The sequence below is a fragment of the Lathyrus oleraceus genome, chromosome 6, assembly GCF_024323335.1.
Source record: "Lathyrus oleraceus cultivar Zhongwan6 chromosome 6, CAAS_Psat_ZW6_1.0, whole genome shotgun sequence".
In the NCBI taxonomy this organism is placed as follows: Eukaryota; Viridiplantae; Streptophyta; class Magnoliopsida; order Fabales; family Fabaceae; genus Lathyrus; species Lathyrus oleraceus.
Genome location: NC_066584.1, coordinates 306,025,499 through 306,045,385, shown reverse-complemented (window position 1 = coordinate 306,045,385; position 19,887 = coordinate 306,025,499). Strand labels below are relative to the sequence as shown.

Sequence of the window (19,887 nt, the reverse complement as noted above, 5' to 3'; positions counted from 1 at the left end):
GAACTCATCCACAAATGACATAAAATACTTGTTTCCTCCAAGTGAAGGTGCTTCAGATGGTCCACATACATCATAATGCACTACTCCTAAAGCATGTTTTTCTCTTGGAGTTACTTCTGATGCAAATGGAAATCTAGGTTGCTTACCCCTCATGCATATCTCACATGACTTCTCGGGCTTCACAATCTTAAGAATGTCATGTACTAGCTTCTTAGACCTCAGATGCCCTAAGCTTCTAAAGTTCAGATGCCCCAATCTCTTATGTCATAACTCACTATCACCTTTAGCACCTTCTGCACTAAGGCATTTAGTTTCAGTTGTTTCCACATTCACCTTGAATGTTCATTTGCTTCCCTATTCAGACTGCATAATCATCTTCTGATCATAATCATACAACTTTAAGAGATTGTTTTTCATGGTAACTGAGAAACCTTTGTCAATTAGCTGACCTACACTCATCAAATTTCTTTTCATGCCAGGAACATACCAAACATCCTTGACCTGAAAAGTTTTTCATTCTTCACTCTGACCTTGACATTTCCCATTCCTTCATCATTCAGATACTTATCATTATCACATCTGATTTGTGTCCTCTTTCTAGAGTCAAAACTAATCAGTCATTGTTTGTTTCCAGTTAGATGGTTTGAGCAACCAGTGTCTATATACCAACAATATACTCAAATGTCCACCATCAGACTCAGAAGCCATCAATAACACATGTTCATCATCAGACTCTCCTCTGGCTATATTTGCTTCTTATTATTTTCTTTCCTTATTTGACCAACAATCAGCAGCAAAGTGACCAAACTTCTTACAACAATAACATTGAACATTCTTCTTGTCAAACTTCTCATTTTCCTTCTGATGTTTCTTCTCATCAGAGTTGGATAGCCGCCATATTGTCTCTTCTTGGCCTCTGACCAAGACTTCTTCTATTTCTTCTTACCAGAAGATGCCTTCAGAGCCTACTCTACCTCTCTTTCAGAGGTTCTCTCAGTTAGACGCAACTCTTGTGCCTCTAGACTGCTTTAAAACTCTTCAATTCTCATGGTGCTCAGATCTTCAGAATGTTAAATTGCTACAACAATTTAATCAAACTGAGGAGTAAGAGATATTAGTACATTTTCAATTATTACTTGTTCATAAAGAGTCTTTCCACAAGATTTCATCTCATTTGTGATCAGAATCACTATGGAGATGTAATTTGGTATCTTCTTATTGTTCTTCTTATTGAGATCATCATACTACTTACATAGAGACTGGATTTTCACCTTCTTCACTGATGCATCACCTCTGTAGCAACGTACCAATGTGTCCCACGCAGCAAGAGTCGTCGCCAAATCAATGATCTTCTCAAACACATTGATAAGATCTAGAACATATGATGTAGAATCGTCATCGTATAATCTTTCTTCCTCAACTCGTAATACATTTTCCTTTGTGCTTCAGTTGCATCTATTGTAACCACTGCATAACCTTCATTGATGAGATCAAGAACATCTTGAGCGCCAAGCAACACACGCATCTGAATCTTCCATCGATTCTAGTTCTTTCCATCAAATAATGGAAGATTCTTATTCAAGCTATTGTTTCCATTATTCATCGTTGTTCTTGTGCGAGAAATCACTCAGATCTCACCAAACACTCGTGTTTCCTAATCCCTTAGAATCAAGAAATGTGATTCTGTTACAATTCTGATCATAAATTCAATGGGAACTCAAGAAACGAAATCAATCACAGACGTCTCACATTCACTCATGTTTCCCTTGGTGTTCCCTATGGATCTGAACTGGAGCTCTAGATACCAATTGTTGGTGCATAAAAGGAATAAGGTGAAGATGGTGAAGATAGAAGAGAGAGAAGAGAGAAAGTTGTAACTAACTTTTACTGAATTAAAATTTTTGTTGAAATTCAAATACTATCAGAACCAAAACTAAATGAAATTCAAATTCATCCTAAATGCAACTTAAATGAAAATTAATTATATCTAACATAATTAACATGGAAAAGAACTGAAATATTATATATGTTCTCAGTAGGATTTAATTTGCATCATGGATGGAAAGTTGTTACGAACAATGTGGTATTTGAATCGAACTCTAGTCTCGTCGGGGATAGCTTCATGGTTTGACATGAGTTTTGCATCTTATAGTCGAAGTCTATTCAAGCATGTTATCAAAATATGTTAGCTTAGTGTTTAAGTTAGCATGACGAACCGGGTTAGTTTGTTGGACCCAATTGTTTAAGTTAGCTTGTTGCTTAAGTTAGCTTAGTAGTCTATAAATATATTGTTTATCTCAGGTTGTTGAGAGAGAGTTTTGTTGTTGACATTCACTTGTAATCTTTAAATCCTAATAGAAAAAATGAATAGTAAAACTATTATAACATATCCCGATTATTCTTCTTCCTTATTCTCTCTCTTTCGTAAAACCTAATAGGGTTTCTTGTGTTTGTTCAAGAAACTCAATCCTTCTCATATTTTGGTTTGTTCTTGAAGATATTGATTCACAACAAATTGGTGCAGTGAGTATGGAGGAGAAGGTGTCGTCAACAAAGTATGAGATTGCGAAATTCACTGGTGTGAATGATTTTGGTTTGTAGCGCTTGAAGATGCAAGCCCTTCTTGTTCAACATGGTTTTTTAGAAGCGTTGAAAGGATCAAAGAAGACGGATGTTTCCCTAATGGAGAAGGAGAAGACAATGATGATCGAGAAAGCTTATAACTCCATTGTATTGAGCTTTGGTGATAAGATTCTCCGACGGGTTTCGAAGGAGAAAACTGCAGCTGGTTAGGATTCAAATATTACAAGTGAATATCAACAACCAAACTCTCTCTTTCGTAAAACCTAATAGGGGTTCTTGTGTTTGTTTAATAAACTCAATCTTTCTCATATTTAGATTTGTTCTTGATGACATTGATTCACAACAAACATAAACTTACTTTACTGCTAATGCTATTCACTGCTTACAATGATGGAATCCAACTGATCCTGATATTGTGTGAGCTACATCAACGTGGTCCACGTAATCAAAGTAGGATAAAAAAACATAATATGGATATTATAAAAAAAACATGATTAACGGTGATGATAATGATAATAATAATAATAATAATAATAATAATAATAATAATAATAAAACATTTAAATGAAATAAATTAATGTTCAACTTACATTCTATAAGTTTTCAAAAACTTCTTTGAAAATAACATTTGTGGTAGACTTCAATGGTTGATGATATTTGTCATTAATCAATATCTTAAGAACTTTTTTGCTTTTTACTCTTGATATTGCAAAATATAGTTGACCATGGTTAAACACACTCCTAGGAAAATATAATCCAACATATTCCAATGATTGACCTTGAGCTTTGTTAATTCAATACACATTTATAGGAAACTGCATTCTAATCAGCTTGAAAGGCCATGAAGATTGTGTAGAAGTAATATCCATTCTTAGGATATAAATAATACCTCAAATGTTATTTCTTGATATAATTGTTGCTTCAATAACATGGCTTGCCAATATTGTAACTATAATCTTTGTTCCATTGCACAAACATTTTGATTGATCAATATTTCTAAGAAGCATAATTGGGGTGCCAATCTTCAAGTTAATCTTATGATTAGGAATACAAAAAATTATAAGTATATTTAAGAATTCTGGAGTTAGAACATCAAAAGCTTTATTGCCATCAACATCATATGTGTCAACAAAATCCGAGCTTTAATATTCATTTTCTCCTCCTACAAAAAATAGTTTTCAATAATGTCATTACACAATGAATTTAACACACACACACACACACACACACACACACACACAATATATATATATATATATATATATATATATATATATATATATATATATATATATATATATATATATATATATATATATATATATATATATATATATATATATATATAATAATAATTATCTAGAATGAAGTCCAAAACAAATCGATTGATGACATCAACAATCTCAATTATTCCTGTTAAAATTGCTCTTGATTACAAAAATGTTTCATTCTTGTAATTCCTTTCAAATTTTGGATATGTCCTTTGAACGAAGGCTTCAAGTGGATCATTCAAATGAGTGATTAATAATTCAGTTGGGATGTCAAAATTTGCATAACCATCATTAGGCTATGCTAATTTTCCATCGCTAACCTTTAATATCCAATTAGAAAATTATTCTAATTCAGATTCACTTGAATTCATGTTGGATTGCTGAAGTTGTATGTTCTTTGTACGTCTCAAAACTACACAATGATCCCATATGTATAATTAGTTTATCGAGGCATGAATTATATCTGAACGAGTTCCCCTTGGTACAATTGGTAGTGTTTGCCAAAAATCACCACCAAAAATAATTACCTTTCCTCCAAATATTTTCTCCGAAGATTTGGATCCAGTCTTAATGTGTTTAAGTGTTTTATCCAATACTTTAAAACAAAATTTGTGATACATTGGAGTCTCATCCGAAATTATCAACTTGGATAATTTCAATAGCTTTACATGATCACCTCATTTGTCTATACGACATGTAGAATACTCAAGGGTAGATATTGGAATCTTGAACTTTGAATGTGTTGTTCGACCTCCCAAAAGTAATAATGATGCTATTCTTGATGAAGCAACTGTTAAACAAAATTGTTTCTTTGATCTTATGTAAGAAGCTAAAGTTCTAAATATATATGTCTTCCATGTTCTGCCATATCCATATAAAAAAACACACCTCCTTTTTTTATTGTTTACTGCTTCCATGATCTGCTTGAATACATATCTTTGCTCATCTATGAATTCTTGAAGTTTCTTAGCTGGATGATAGTTACGCTCTTCGTAAATAAGCTTATTTCCCAACTACTCAACCACATACCCTTTTGGAGAAGGTAGTCCAGAAAAGTCCTTTAAACTCTTGCGGTTCCGTTTAAGATGTCTTTCAATTTCAATCAATATTAAACTGATTATCTCTTCATATCATAACCTCAATCCTTTATAAAAAATTGTTGATATAATAACAATAACATAAAAAATGTTAGTATTATAATATTTACTACAGATTGAAATAATACAAATCATATCTCTAATGTTTGCAATTCTCTATTGAAAATAAAGTATTCCATCAGCTAAAAGATGACTTGTTTTACATCATACATGAGTTGGTTTATTCATGCTACTTGATAATAACATATGAACAAAATATAATCTCAAATGGTTACCAGAACCCCAGTGGTTTGCCTCTTGCTGCTATAAATTCTCTATCGTCTCCGATAAAACCCATAACAAAACATGCATCCCAGAATGTATCATACTTTATGGTCTTAACCATTTTTATTTCATCATAATTGTGTGGCCCTTTATCATATGTTAGCATCAATCTGAGATAGTACAATTTGTCGGTAGTTGGAGGAACCCATGTTAGCATACAAATTGTATAGCCTATTTTGCGGGGTTTACATTCTCTTTTTTCTTGGCATTAACAAATTTTGAAACAATTTTGTTGTAAGTTAACTATTGTGCTTTAGGATACTTCTTGTTAGATTTTAACCATAAATGTAAACATAGATTCAGTGACACTTGATTTCAAAAGGATGGTATTGATACGATCTAAGTCAATGTAATAAACTAAATTTTCACCTTCACAATGAAAAAAAATCTTTCTACAGTTGGTTTTCTACCATGGATTGGAAAGGAAAATATCCTCCAAGATTCTTCACTTGGAGAAATATACCTGCAACCAATATATTATTTGATCTCATCAATATTCTGTTGTTCAATGGGATTTTCATCTTCATTCGGGACAATGGCACAAGTGATTTTGTCATACTCTTTGTTGATGTACTTAGATAAGTACTTAAATTATGTACTTTGATCACACCATTTCATATTTATGTGAGATTGGAACTTAATCAACAACTGTGGATTTTATGGAGCAACATTTTGATTATCAATTTGAATTTCATTCTTAACGGTTATGTGTCCATTGTCCCTTCTTCTATAAACTGAATACCCATCTTGATCAACAATTGTTTCAGGATGAAACTCTTTTGGAAAATATTTAGAACATTTTTCATCTTTCTTACACGGTTAAGATTGGTTTCCACTTCCATATGACTTATAAATCATGTGAGTTTTAACCAAGTTATACAATTCTTCATCAGTTTCTTGATTAGGAGTTTTAGCTGAAATGATATGATTAATATCACTTGGAGTTGGATATTCGTTTGATGGATGAAGGAGAATTAGAAGGTGAGCAAGAGGTAACCCTCTCTTTTTAAATTCTATTTTATATTATATATATATATATATATATATATATATATATATATATATAGATATATATATATATATATATATAATATATATATATATATAATATATATATATATATATTAAATCTAGTGCATCAAACTATCTTGCGACACTTCAACTTTTTCTATGCTAGATCATTTATTTTCCTATGTGGCATCTCTCAAATCTCATCTTCAACTTTTAAAAGGTCAAAAGATATTGTTTCTCTCTATAAAAGATCATAGGTTCGAATCCAAACAAATGCAAAAATACAATTACCAAATATTTGATTATTAACTTTATTTATTTCAAAAAATATCATACTAATTTACTCAGAATAAATTTATTATTACTCCAATTAAATATATTTTTTAAAATTTTAAAAATAAAAGAGATGTTCATATCCACACACTTTAAAATATTTTTTATTTTCTTAAAATCATAGCAACAAAAGAACCACTTGAAAAATACTTTTAATATATAATAGAGAATGCAACACAAATTTGATATTCTGGACATAGATTTATAAAACTATTGAATTATTCGATAATAATTGAAAATAAAATTGTATTTTTCTTTAAGACTAAAAATAAATATATGTCTTATAATTAGATATTTAAAAGAGATACAAATATTAAAAATACATTTGGGATATCTTTTTAAATTATTTCAATTTGTAAAATAAACTCTTGTATGTCACTCTCAAGTTACAAACATACATTTTCTTATTCGTAATTAATTCATATTGTTGTCTCACTTATTTATAATAAAATATTATAATATAAATTTGTTGTTCATATTTACAAAATAAAAATTATTAACATATATAAAACTCAATACAAAATAAATAAATATTAATTAACAGTTGCACATCGTGCGGGTCTCAATCTAATATGTAAAAAAAAGTGAAACCGGATATATACAAATGAATCAGCTATACAATAAATTAATAGTAATAAGAAAGATTGAATTATAATATTATGTGTTTAGTCTAGTTAGAGTTACATGTGAGTGTAATGAAAAGATCAGGAAATCCAACATAACTACATATTATCATTCCGTTAAAGTATAGATGATCCATATATCTATGACTACTAACATATGACAAATGTAGCACAACTCTCTTCCATGTGTTTGCACCTTGTGTTTGACCATTTAAGTTAAATTCACTCAAGTTGTGATACTTTCCAACTCTCAGATTTGATTGCTTCTTTCTTAGCCATCTAAGCCTTTTTTATTCCATCATTGTAAAACCATCAACCAAAAATTGTTGGTAAAGTCTTTTTGATCTCAATTGTCTAAAGTACATTCACTCTCTTATTGTAAGTTGATTTCTTTTTATAGCTTATTACCATGAAATATCTTCATTGTCCCTTTTTGACTGTGTTGAGTCTATTATACTAAATGTTAAAACTTTTATAATGATGCCTCACATTAGGTCTAAAAAACCATCTTCACCATATGAGAAAAGTAATGGATATCGATATCCCAAATAGCTTGTATGGTACTTATCTGTTCTTTGAAGTCCGCCACTTTTTTTAGCATTATAATGTCTCTTTTTTCTACAGTATTCTCCAACAATCAGAGCAACTACTTCGAAAATAATTGGTTGATTATATATCCTTCCATCACTAATCCGTTAAGAAATTAGACGAAATGTTAAGTGAGAAACATTTCCTTCACATTGCTTATCCCTTGCCATTTGAAAGGGTTGTGCATGAACATTGTGTTCATATAACATTTCAAAGAATTTTCTTACAATATTAACATCAAATCCATTTTTTGTCCCACACTGGAATTAATATGACGCTTTAATTTGATCTTTTCAAAAACTATAAATTAATAAATAACTTATTATTAATATAAATACATGATTCCTTGCTCTCTATTTTGAATTCCATTCTCTGTATCATAAATATACAGTTGTGCAAACCTTGGATTTTGACCGGGCATAGGTAACACGCTTCCTATCTTATGACAGGATTGATCTTGAATACGAATGTTGGGAGGTCCTATATCATTGTTAAATCAATTTTCCATTTTAACACCAGGAGATATAAATGCAAACATCATGTTGTACATACGAATTTGTTGTTGTAACTTTTTTGATTCAGATCCTTCATTGTCAAACAAGGGATCCTATAAAACCTTTGGTTGCCTTTTTAGCGAAGGAATTTGAACATTTCCTTCTCCATAACACATAAAATTTAGGATTAGCCGCAATTCAGAATTTGTTTTTCCTTTCCTGCTACCACATATTTGCACCACAATACTGACATTTAATGATTGGATCTACTATATCATAATACTCTCATATTGATAAAAATAAAAGAAGCGTCTAAATTATATTTGTAACCATTCATAACTGTCAAAATTTAATCTATACTTCAATTTATTTAAATACCTAAGCTAATCTAGAATGATTGCATATTTTTAATTGCAAGATAATCATCTTCTTTATCCAAACTTGTATTTGTACCTAAACTCTAACCTTTTCAAACGAAACAATATATTTTTATAGAAGATTATGAAGTGAAAAAGTAAACAAAAATAATATATAATTAATAATATACCTTCATATGATCATCTTCACTATCATCTACAAATAGCTCATTGGTTTGAAAATATGACAATGGGGGGTTATTTGAAGACGTTGAAGCTATAGTACACAATGTATTAAATAACTAGCATCACCATTTTATGGATATAATTTTCATATGTCAAAATTATTAGAAGTAATTCATATTTATTAGTTTTACTATTTTCTTAGCCCCTAAGTTTGTTAGAGGGTATTTTAGTATTTTATTACATTCTAGTAACCCTAGTTTTAGCTTATAAATAGGGTGACAATCATTGTAACTTTTATCATGTTTTGTAGCCGTCATTCTCTTAATAGAATATTCATCTTTCATTCTACCTTTGCACCAACAATTGGTATCTAGAGCTCCGGTTCAGATTCATTGGGAAACACGGGAAACACGAGTGAACGTGAGGTCTTGTGTGTTTGATTTTGATTCTTAGATTCGTGTTGAATCTTGAACAAAATCTGATCAGAATTTTAATTATGTGGGTTGGGAAACACTGTGTGAGAAATCTGAGTGTACTGTGCAAGGTAGAAAGATGAACGGAAACGGCAACATGAACACCAAACTTCCGGTATTTGACGGTAAAAACTGGAATCGTTGGATGATCCAAATGCGTGTACTGTTCGGTGCTCAAGATGTTCTAGATCTTGTCACTGATGGTTATGTTCCGGTAGCAGCAGATGCGACGGATGAACAGAAAAACGCGCAGAAGGAAGTAAGGAAGAAGGATCAGAAAGCATTGTTCTTCATTCATCAATGTGTTGATGTAAATGTGTTTGAGAAGATTGCAGATTCAACGACAGCAAAGGCTGCGTGGGACACACTGGTTAGATGTTATGGTGGTGACGCATCAGTGAAAAAGGTGAAGCTTCAGTCCTTGAGAAAACAATATGAGAATCTCAACATGAAGAATAATGAGAAAGTTTCTGAATACATCTCCAGAGTGATTCTGATCACTAATGAGATGAAAGCGTGTGGAGAAACTCTTTCTGAAGAAACAATCATGGAGAAGGTATTGAGATCCCTTACCTGTCAATTTGATTACATTGTGGTAGCAATAGAACATTCCAAAGATCTGAGCACCATGAGAATTGAAGAGCTGCAGAGCAGTCTAGAAGCGCAAGAGTTGCGTTTAACTGAGAGAACTTCTGAAAGGGAAGTAGAGCAGCAGGCTCTGAAAGCAACTTCTGATAGGAGGTATCAGAAGCAGTCAGAAGCCAGGAGAAGATCTGATGGTGGTCAGAAGTCAGAAAGCTCAACCTCTGATAGACAAAAGAATGCTCAGAAGGGAAAAGAGAAGTATGACAAGAAGAAAATCCAATGTTACTGCTGTAAGAAGTTCGGTCATTTTGCTAGAGATTGTTGGTCAAATAAGGAGAGAAAATCAGAAGAAGCAAATATAGCCAGAAGTTCTGATGACGAATCTGTGCTATTGATGGCCTCTGAATCTGATGATATGGATCTGATAGACTGGTGGTATATGGACACTGGCTGTTCAAATCATCTTACTGGAAACAAGAAATGGCTGGTTGACTTTGACTCTGAAAAGAGGACAAAGATCAGATGTGCTGATGACAAATATCTTAATGCAGAAGGTATGGGAAATGTCAGAGTGATTCTGAACAATGGGAAAACAGCATTGATTCAGAACGTGTGGTATGTACCTGGCATCAGAAGCAATCTGATGAGTGTGGGACAATTAATTGAGAAAGGTTTTTCAGTTACCATGAAGGACAATCTTCTGAAGCTGTATGACTGCAATCAGAAGTTGATTATGGAGTCAGAACAGGGAAGGAATAGAACATTCAAGGTGAATGTCAGAACTGCAGACTCAGAATGTCTTAGTGCAACAAGTGCTGAGAAGGAGAGTGAGCTGTGGCACAGAAGATTTGGTCATTTGAATTTCAGAAGCTTAAAACATCTGAATTCAAAGAAGTTGGTACATGGAATTCCTGCAATTAAGAAGCCTGAAAAGTCATGCAAAGTTTGCATGGAAGGAAAACAACCACGATTGCCATTTGCGTCAGAAACTGCTCCAAGAGCAAAACATGCCTTGGGAGTTGTACATTCTGATGTGTGTGGTCCATTTCCAGTAGCATCGATTGGAGGGAATAAATACTTTGTGTTATTTGTTGATGAATTCACAAGAATGACATGGGTATCCCTTATTAAGTTTAAACACGAGGTGTTTGATGAATTCAAGAAGTTCAGAATGAAGGCTGAGAATCAGAGTGGTCAGAAGTTGAAGATTCTTAGAACTGACGGTGGAGGTGAGTATAACTCCAAAGAGTTCCAGAAGTTCTGTGAGGAGAATGGAATTGAGCATGAGGTTACTGCTCCTTATACCCCTCAACACAATGGTCTTGCTGAAAGAAGAAACCGCACTTTGCTTGATATGGTGAGAAGCATGCTAAAGGAGAAGAAACTTCCTCAGAAGCTCTGGGGAGAAGCTGTTGCCACTGCAACATATGTACTCAACCGATGTCCTACGAAGAAGTTGAAGGAAATAGTTCCAATACAGAAGTGGACTGGAGATAAGCAAAGTGTTAGTCATCTGAAGGTGTTTGGTTCTGTTTGCTATAAACATGTTCCAGAAGCCAGAAGACAGAAGTTGGATGATAGAAGCAAAGTGATGATTCTGATAGGGTACCACAGTACAGGTGCATACAAGCTCTATTGTCCAGAAACCAACAAAATTGAATTCAGCAGAGATGTGATTGTGAAGGAATCAGAATCTTGGAATTGGGATAAGTCTCAATCTGATTCTGATGTTAGAACTTCTGAAGAAAGGTCAGAGTTAAGAATTTCTGAAGTTGGAGTAAACTTTGTCGTTGATTCTGACTCTGATAGTGATTCTGACTCTGGAGAAGACTCAGAAGATGAAGGTGACTCTGATGATCCAGACTCTGATGACCCAGACTCTGATGGTAATCCAGACTCTGGTGGCAATTCAGACTCTGGAAATATGCCAGACCCTGAAGATGGTCAAAACTCTGGAGGAAGTCAACCATCTGAAGCTAGAAACTCTGAAGCTCAAGACTCTGAACAAGTTCAGAGACCACAAAGAATCAGAAACATCCCCAGAAGATATGCAGAATTTGACATGCTGCAAGACACTGAAGTAGACTCTGAAGGAGAAGTTATTCAGTGTGCCATGTTAGTAGACTCTGAACCCATAAGTACAGAAGAGGCTCTTAAGCAGAAGCTCTGGCTGAAGGCCATGAAAGAAGAACTTGATGCTATAGAGAGAAACAAGACTTGGAAGCTGACAGAACTTCCAAAAGACAAGAAAGCCATCAGCGTCAGATGGGTTTTCAAACAGAAGTTAAAGCCAGATGGTTCAATTGGCAAACATAAAGCAAGGTTGGTAGCCAGAGGATTTCTACAGAAACCTGGGCTGGATTACTCTGAAGTGTTTGCACCTGTAGCAAGACATGAAACAATCAGAATGGTGATTGCAATAGCTGCTAACAGGAATTGGCCTCTGATGCATTTAGATGTAAAATCTGCATTTCTGAACGGTCCATTAGAAGAAGAAGTTTACGTGTCACGACCTCCTGGATTTGTGAAAAAGAATCAGGAAGGGATGGTGTACAGATTATACAAAGCTCTATATGGATTGAAACAAGCGCCCAGAGCTTGGAATAAGAAGATTGATTCTTTTTTCAAGAAGCAAGGCTTTCAGAAATGTGAGATGGAGTACGGTGTCTATGTTCAGCATACTTCTGAAGGAAATATGACTCTGGTATGCTTATATGTTGATGATATACTGCTGACTGGAAGTTCTGAACAGGAGATAGCTAAGTTCAAGAAAGTTCTGATGAATGAATTCGAAATGACTGATTTAGGCAAAATGACATACTTTCTAGGGATGGAGTTCAGATACTCTGAGAAAGGTATTATTTTGCATCAGCTCAAGTATGAATTAGAACTTCTGAAGAGATTTGAACTAGAGAATTGTAAGATTGCTGTCACACCTTCTGATACAAATCAGAAGCTGGATTCTGACTCTGATGGAAAGGATGTGGACGCTACAACCTTCAAACAGTTAGTTGGTTCTCTGAGGTATTTGTGCAATACCAGACCTGATATTTGCTATTCAGTTGGGATGGTTAGTAGGTTCATGAGTAAACCTAAGTGGTCCCATTACCAAGCTGCAGTCAGGATTCTGAGGTATATCAAGGGAACTCTGAAGTATGGAGTATTATTTCCTTCTGGAAGAAAGGATGAGTCAGAACTTCTGAGTTATTCAGATTCTGATTGGTGTGGAGACAGAGTTGACAGAAGAAGTACGTCTGGGTACTTATTCAAATTTCTGGGAGGTCCCATTTCTTGGTGTTCCAAGAAGCAACCTGTTGTGGCGTTGTCAACTTGTGAAGCTGAATATATTGCAGGTGCTGTTACTGCATGCCAAGCTGTGTGGATTCTGAATCTATTGCAGGATTTGAAGATTAAAGTAAACAAACCTCTGAAGCTGATGATTGACAACAAGTCTGCAATCAATCTTGCCAGAAACCCAGTGTTGCATGGGAGAAGCAAGCACATTGAGACCAAGTATCATTTTCTGAGACATCAAGTTCAGAGGGGAGTGTTAGAAGTTGTACACTGCAGCACTCAGAAGCAGTTGGCAGATGTTCTGACGAAAGCTATCAAGACTGATCAATTCCTCAGATTAAGGGATGGAATTGGTGTTACAAGTTTTGATGGAATATGAATTAAGGGATGGTATTAGAAGTAATTCATATTTATTAGTTTTACTATTTTCTTAGCCCCTAAGTTTGTTAGAGGGTATTTTAGTATTTTATTACATTCTAGTAACCCTAGTTTTAGCTTATAAATAGGGTGACAATCATTGTAACTTTTATCATGTTTTGTAGCCGTCATTCTCTTAATAGAATATTCATCTTTCATTCTACCTTTGCACCAACAAAAATATGCTTAAGTGGGTTGTAGGCCTCAATATCAGATGGTATGGTAGTTAGCATCACTTGCAACAGCTAATATAAATTACTAAATATCATAGTTAGTCTACAAATAACAATTATTCATATAACACAAAGATAACAATTTGTATACCTCATCAATTATGTAATCATTTTCAATTTGACTAACGAATGTTTCACTAACATAAAGCTTGTAAACTGAAATTTGATTAAAAGTTGGCTGAATCTTTTAACTCTAAATGTCATTTTTCTATTCAATAGCAAATCAAGTTCATCCGGATAAACCATAGGATCATCTTCACCATCCCAAATGATCCACAACCCTGCTATCCGCTACTTCCATAAAATACTAGCCCACACCCTGTTTGGAAAGGAAGCGAACAACACCATAATGTCACGAGATGAACTTTTCATCTTACTCTGTGTCGACCAAGGTCGACATGTCAATGTTGTGACATTTATGATGGAGAGATTCATTCACCTTGCAAAGAACAATCGCACCCCAATCATAATAGGAGGCCTAGTAACCATGATAGTTGATGCCATTGGACTTAGACGCCCACTTTACGAGCATGTATCGTTTGGCCACATCCGACCCATGGACATTGAATTTTGCTTTGACCGTAGAATCATAGGAAACCTTGCCTCGGATACTTTTGATTACCTAATTAACAACGAAGTGGTCCGACTATTTACCCTACCTAACCATGAGAGAACAAGTGTTCATAGCCGAAATAACTGGCTTTATGATTTAGATGAACACCCAATTGATCCACCTTCACCTCCTGAGACACCGCCTATATATGAATATTTAGATGACCCTATCCCTGTTGATGAATCTGACCCTGAAATCCAAACTACTATAACATAAATGAATCGGAACTTCCATCCTATGCAGATAATCTTGCCATGCGTCTTACCCGTCTGGATGATTTCCATACTGACATTACCGCTGTGAAAGAAGAAATAAAGATCATGCGCCTTGATGTCTTAGGCCTAATGGATGTCGCCGTCGAACAGTTTGATCACTTGAACCAGGCTGTAGCTACATTGGGACAGAACCGTGGCTGATTTCACTGACCACTAATCTCTCCTACTCACACTAAGCAATGAGGATAATGCTTTGTTTTGGTGTGGGGAGGGAGCACATTTTATTGCTTTTATTTATTGCTCTTATTTAGCACTTTTATCGTTATTATTTCTTTTAATATTGCATTTAACTTTAATCTTTTAATTTAATAACATTGCTATTTATTTATTTATTTATGCTTCTACAATAAATTCAATTTTCCAGTCATTTTATTATACTTTATTATACTGCTGCTACATTTTATGAAAAATTTGTGAACGTGCATGTGACGACCGTCACATGTAGGGTGACACCCATCTCACAGGTGTGACGCCCGTCACGGATGCACCACGACCGTCACACATCATGCAGATGACCGTTACACATAGATGACCGTTGCAGACGACTTTTACACAACCGTTAGGCGTGACGACCGTAACCCCCTGTGAAGACCGTCACGAAACCAGAGGGCGCGCCTATAAAAACAGACACATTTCCTCTCTTCTTCCTCATCAAATCATCATACTCTCTCACTCACACCACCCTTCTCTCCATTAACCAGTTCTTTACATCCTTTTAAGCGAGAAGCGTGTAACTCACAAAATCCATCTCTCCCACCAACACCTATATTTTCATAAACCACACCAATGGCCCATCAAGAGAGAGTTGTTCCCGACCTCTCAACTATCATATTCAGAAATGGAGAAGCCGACGAGCGACAAAGAGACAACTACCTCAAATTCTATCAACGTTCAGTCCAAGCTACGAGGTATGTCGATAACGAATGTCTGATGGAGCTGGGACTTTCAGATGGCGTGGGTTGGATGCTGACCAACTCCAGCTTGACACAGCTTTGCACCACACCGCAACCAACTTACGAGGCGCTGACCTTGGAATTCCTGAGTTCCTTCTCTTACATTACCCCCTGGCGCAACTCAGTTTTTCACCGGAGTCGCCACATTCAAAATGTTCGGTACCGAGTATTCCCTAAACCAAACTCAAATAGCACGAATGCTTGGCTTCCGACATGGAAAGGGAGTTCACTGTTGTATCCCTAACGGATGGTTAGAAATAGCATTTGGAGTATGGCATAGCCTTACCAACATGAACGCCACAAGCTGGGATACGCTCAACGCAACTTACATTCACAACCCACCTATAAGATATTTCCACCGAGTCCTAGGGCACACGGTTTTCGGAAGAGTCAACAATCACAAGGTAAACTCCAAGGAACTCTTCTTTCTTCACTGTGTGTTCACCCCGATCGCGTTTAATGCCACTCCATTCCTATTGGCCAACATACAGGCTGCATGCATGAGAGGCAGCCAGGCGTTCTGTTTTGGGGGAATCATCACCTCCATAGCACTAGGCCTGAATCTGGGCAATAGGCTCGCCGATTTGCCAGCCTTGTCAGCCGAGTTCCTCGACATCGACTATTGTCGTTCTTCACACCTCATCAAGGCCAGAGACGACGGGAAGTATCGTCCTGTGGTTAGAAACAGTTTTCAGTGACTAACTAGGAGGTCAGCAAGGTCTCTACGGTTATAAGTGAAGTCCATGCTAAACAGCCTAAAGGAAATCAACCCTTTGTTAAGTCCGTAACCATGCTCGGGGTTGTAAACTAGGGAGCTAAGGAATTCTAGGGTGAGTTTACGGTAAGTGACAAACCTTCTCTTAATAGCAACATTCTCCCATCCTAACTAGTTAAACATAAACAAGATGTTGTCTTAGATACCTAACCTATCCATGGTAGGTCCATCATAATATATGGATAAAGCCATATCCTTCTGAGCTAAATAATCATAGTGTCTTCTCTGAACTCTGCCTCTGAAAACTGTGTCTACTGGTTGCATGATGAAAGTTAGTGATCAAATAATATACTAATACATTCTATTTCTATTATGTTAAGATATTTTTTTTGCTAAAATTATGTTAATAACAGAGTTTAAATTATGTTAATAATAGTGGATGAAAGGCATTTTAAGAGGTTAATTAGCACCAAATAAATCTCAATTTGTTAATTGGCCAATCCTTTAATTAGCGAATGAGATTGTTGAAACAAAAATCTATAAATAAGAATCTCAGACTATCATGTGGATTATCATGTTTTTATTACTTGAGTTTACAACAATGAATGAGTTTTATCACGGAGAGATGGGTGGACTCATCATCTTAAGGTGAACCAAATTTTGTTCGAGAGATGACTTTGATGTCATTTTACTTCATCTATTTCTTTGTTTTCACTGCCATAATAATGCGATTAAACCATAATTTCTCTTTATAAATTACATATAATCCCAATAATAAAGAACTTAGCTGCACATTGTCATGGTATCGCCAACAAAGAAGAAGATGAAGTAAAATGGCATAAGAACGATCTCTCGAACAAAACTTGGTTCTCCTCAACATGATGAGCAGACTCATCTCTCCTGATAAAACTTGTTCATTATTGTAAAATCAAGTAATAAAAACATGATAATCCACGTGATAGCCATAGACTCTCATTTATATATTTCTGTTTTGATCTCATTCACTAATTAAAGAATTGGCCAATTAACAAATTGGGATTTATTTTGTGCTAAGTAACATTTTAAATCACCTTTCATCCAGTATTATTAACATAATTTACACACTGTTAATAACATAATTTTAGCAAAAAAAAAATCTTAACATAATAGAAATAGAAAGGATTTAGGATATTATTTGATATGAAAAAATGTAAGAGAAATGAAACATAAAAAGTGTATTTATTTTTGAAAGAATAAAATAATGAGTTTAATTGAAATACACTGACAGTGTAAAGAGATTTTACATCATCAGCTAATCATAGCCGTCGGATATTAAAAAAAATTTACTTTTATTTCAAAAATCTATAAAATAATACAAACGGATGATGGTGATGATTCGACGGTGTAAAACTTTTTACACAGAGTATAGTAATTAATCTCTAAAATAATTTAAAATAAAAAATAGAAATACTTCATTCGTCTCAATTATAGTTAACTTATGTAAAATATAAAAATAAAATTATTTAATCAAATATGAGAAGTAAAATACTTTGACGTTTTCGGTATTCAAACTTTTTTTTTTTATGACATCAAAACATAATTAAGATCCTATTTTGACTCCATCCCTTACGCTTTCTACCTCTCATTAACATTAATACAAAAACATCACAATTCATTCATTGTTACCACCACCACCTTCCCTCTCTCAACAATGTCTGACGATGGAACCATCACCCCCACCACCCCCTCCGTCACCTTCACCCAAAATACCTCAGAAAAAATCCAATCCGCCGTCCAATCTCTCTCCTCCATTGTCAACCCATCCCTCACCATCAGCTCAACCACCACCCCTCTCTCAATCCTCAACGAACCCGAAATATACTCCCAAATTGTCACACTCCTCCATAACCCTAACTCCGGCTCCGGCGATAACAACCTATGCCGTTGGCTCTATGACACTTTCCAATCCAACGTCCCTGATCTCCAACTCAACGTCCTCCATTTCCTCCCTGTTATCGCCGGTGTTTACCTCTCTCGGGTTGCCGATAGAAAACCACAAGCCGGTTTCGAAGCCGTTCTCTTAGCTCTCTACGCATACGAAACAACCTCACGTGCAGGTGAATCTGTTACGGTTACCATCCCTGACATGTCACACCCCAGTGTGTATCATGAATCCAAATCCACTATAAACAAAAACAATGCAACCGACTTAAACGTCGCTGTTTTATCTTTGTCGCTTGAGCCGCACGGCACCGTTCGGTCAACACGAAGAGCACGAATCGTCGGCGTTGCACTCGAGTTATTCTACAGCAAGATCTCGCAAATTACAATCGCGTCGAAGATTGATTTTTGTAAATTTTGCAAGATTTGGGCGGGTGAAGATGGTGACATGTATAAGGATTTCGAAGATGATGATGATCTTGAAGATGATGCTAATGATGATGGTAATGATGAAACAGAAGATGTTGTTGAAGTTTTATATGAGAGAAAAGATAAAAGTGGTCAAGAGTTTAATAAGAGGGGTAGGGTTTCAATGCCATGGGAATTGTTGCAACCGGTTTTGAGAATATTGGGACATTGTTTGTTGGGTCCTAATAACAAGGATACAATGTTGTTTGAAGCAGCAAGTGAAGCATGTAGGTGTCTATTTGCTAGGGCAATGCATGATGTTAATCCAAAAGCCATTTTGCCCATGAGGAGTTTGTTGAGGCTTTCTAAAAATGTTGTTGTTGATGAATTTGATCCAACTGAACCACCCAAAACTGATGTTATTAGTCTTTAGTTCAGGGTGGTCTCAGTTTTTTTATTTGTTCATATTTTACTTCACTTTGCTCTTAAGAAGTTATGTTTCTCACGGCTAAACTTGCATTATTTTTCTTAAATGTTTAAATGAATATGTTATTAAATAAGTTTTTTTTTAGTATTCTTATACTCTTCATTACTATTTAACAATTTAAGAAATTTAAATTTGTTATATATTTTGTTACCAAAGCATAAACCACCATGCTTAATGATTTATTTATTTTTCTCGATACATCTTTCTCCTCGATACTCAAGCTTTTTAACTTCAAATATATTGAAAACATTCTCAAAAGTTTAAATTAACAACCTTACATCATATTCTCTCTCTATTTACGTTAAAACTAAACTTATTTTTCTCATCCTTCATTATTGTTGCTGCTTCAATTTTTGGAAACTTTCCAAACGAACAATTCCCTATTTATTTTTAATATAAGAAAATAAACTACTATCAAATTTATATCTTAACTCTGATTAAAAGTAATTAAATAAGTTTTTTTTATCTCTAATGGTCATTTTACCATTCTTATACTCTTCATTATTATTTCACAATTTAAACAATTTAAATTTGTTGTCTATTATGTTACCAAAGCATAACTTATCATGCGTAATGATTTGTTTTTTTTTTTATATAGATTTTTCCTCAATACTCAAACTTTTTAACTTCCAATACATTGAAAACATT

At 34.6% G+C, this 19,887-nt stretch overlaps 1 protein-coding gene across 1 annotated transcript; it reads left to right on the top strand.

Moving 5' to 3' along the window:
• Positions 1-18,100: 18,100 nt before the first annotated feature.
• Positions 18,101-19,185, top strand: LOC127094912 (uncharacterized). The gene has a single exon (XM_051033672.1). It carries the CDS (start codon positions 18,115-18,117, stop codon positions 19,183-19,185), a length of 1,071 nt encoding a protein of 356 aa, XP_050889629.1. The 5' UTR covers positions 18,101-18,114.
• Positions 19,186-19,887: the final 702 nt, after the last annotated feature.

What these genes read in the sequence shown, in the direction of transcription:
- LOC127094912 (XM_051033672.1), top strand. Translation starts at nt 18,115, where the DNA reads ATGTCTGACGATGGAACCATCACCCCCACCACCCCCTCCGTCACCTTC.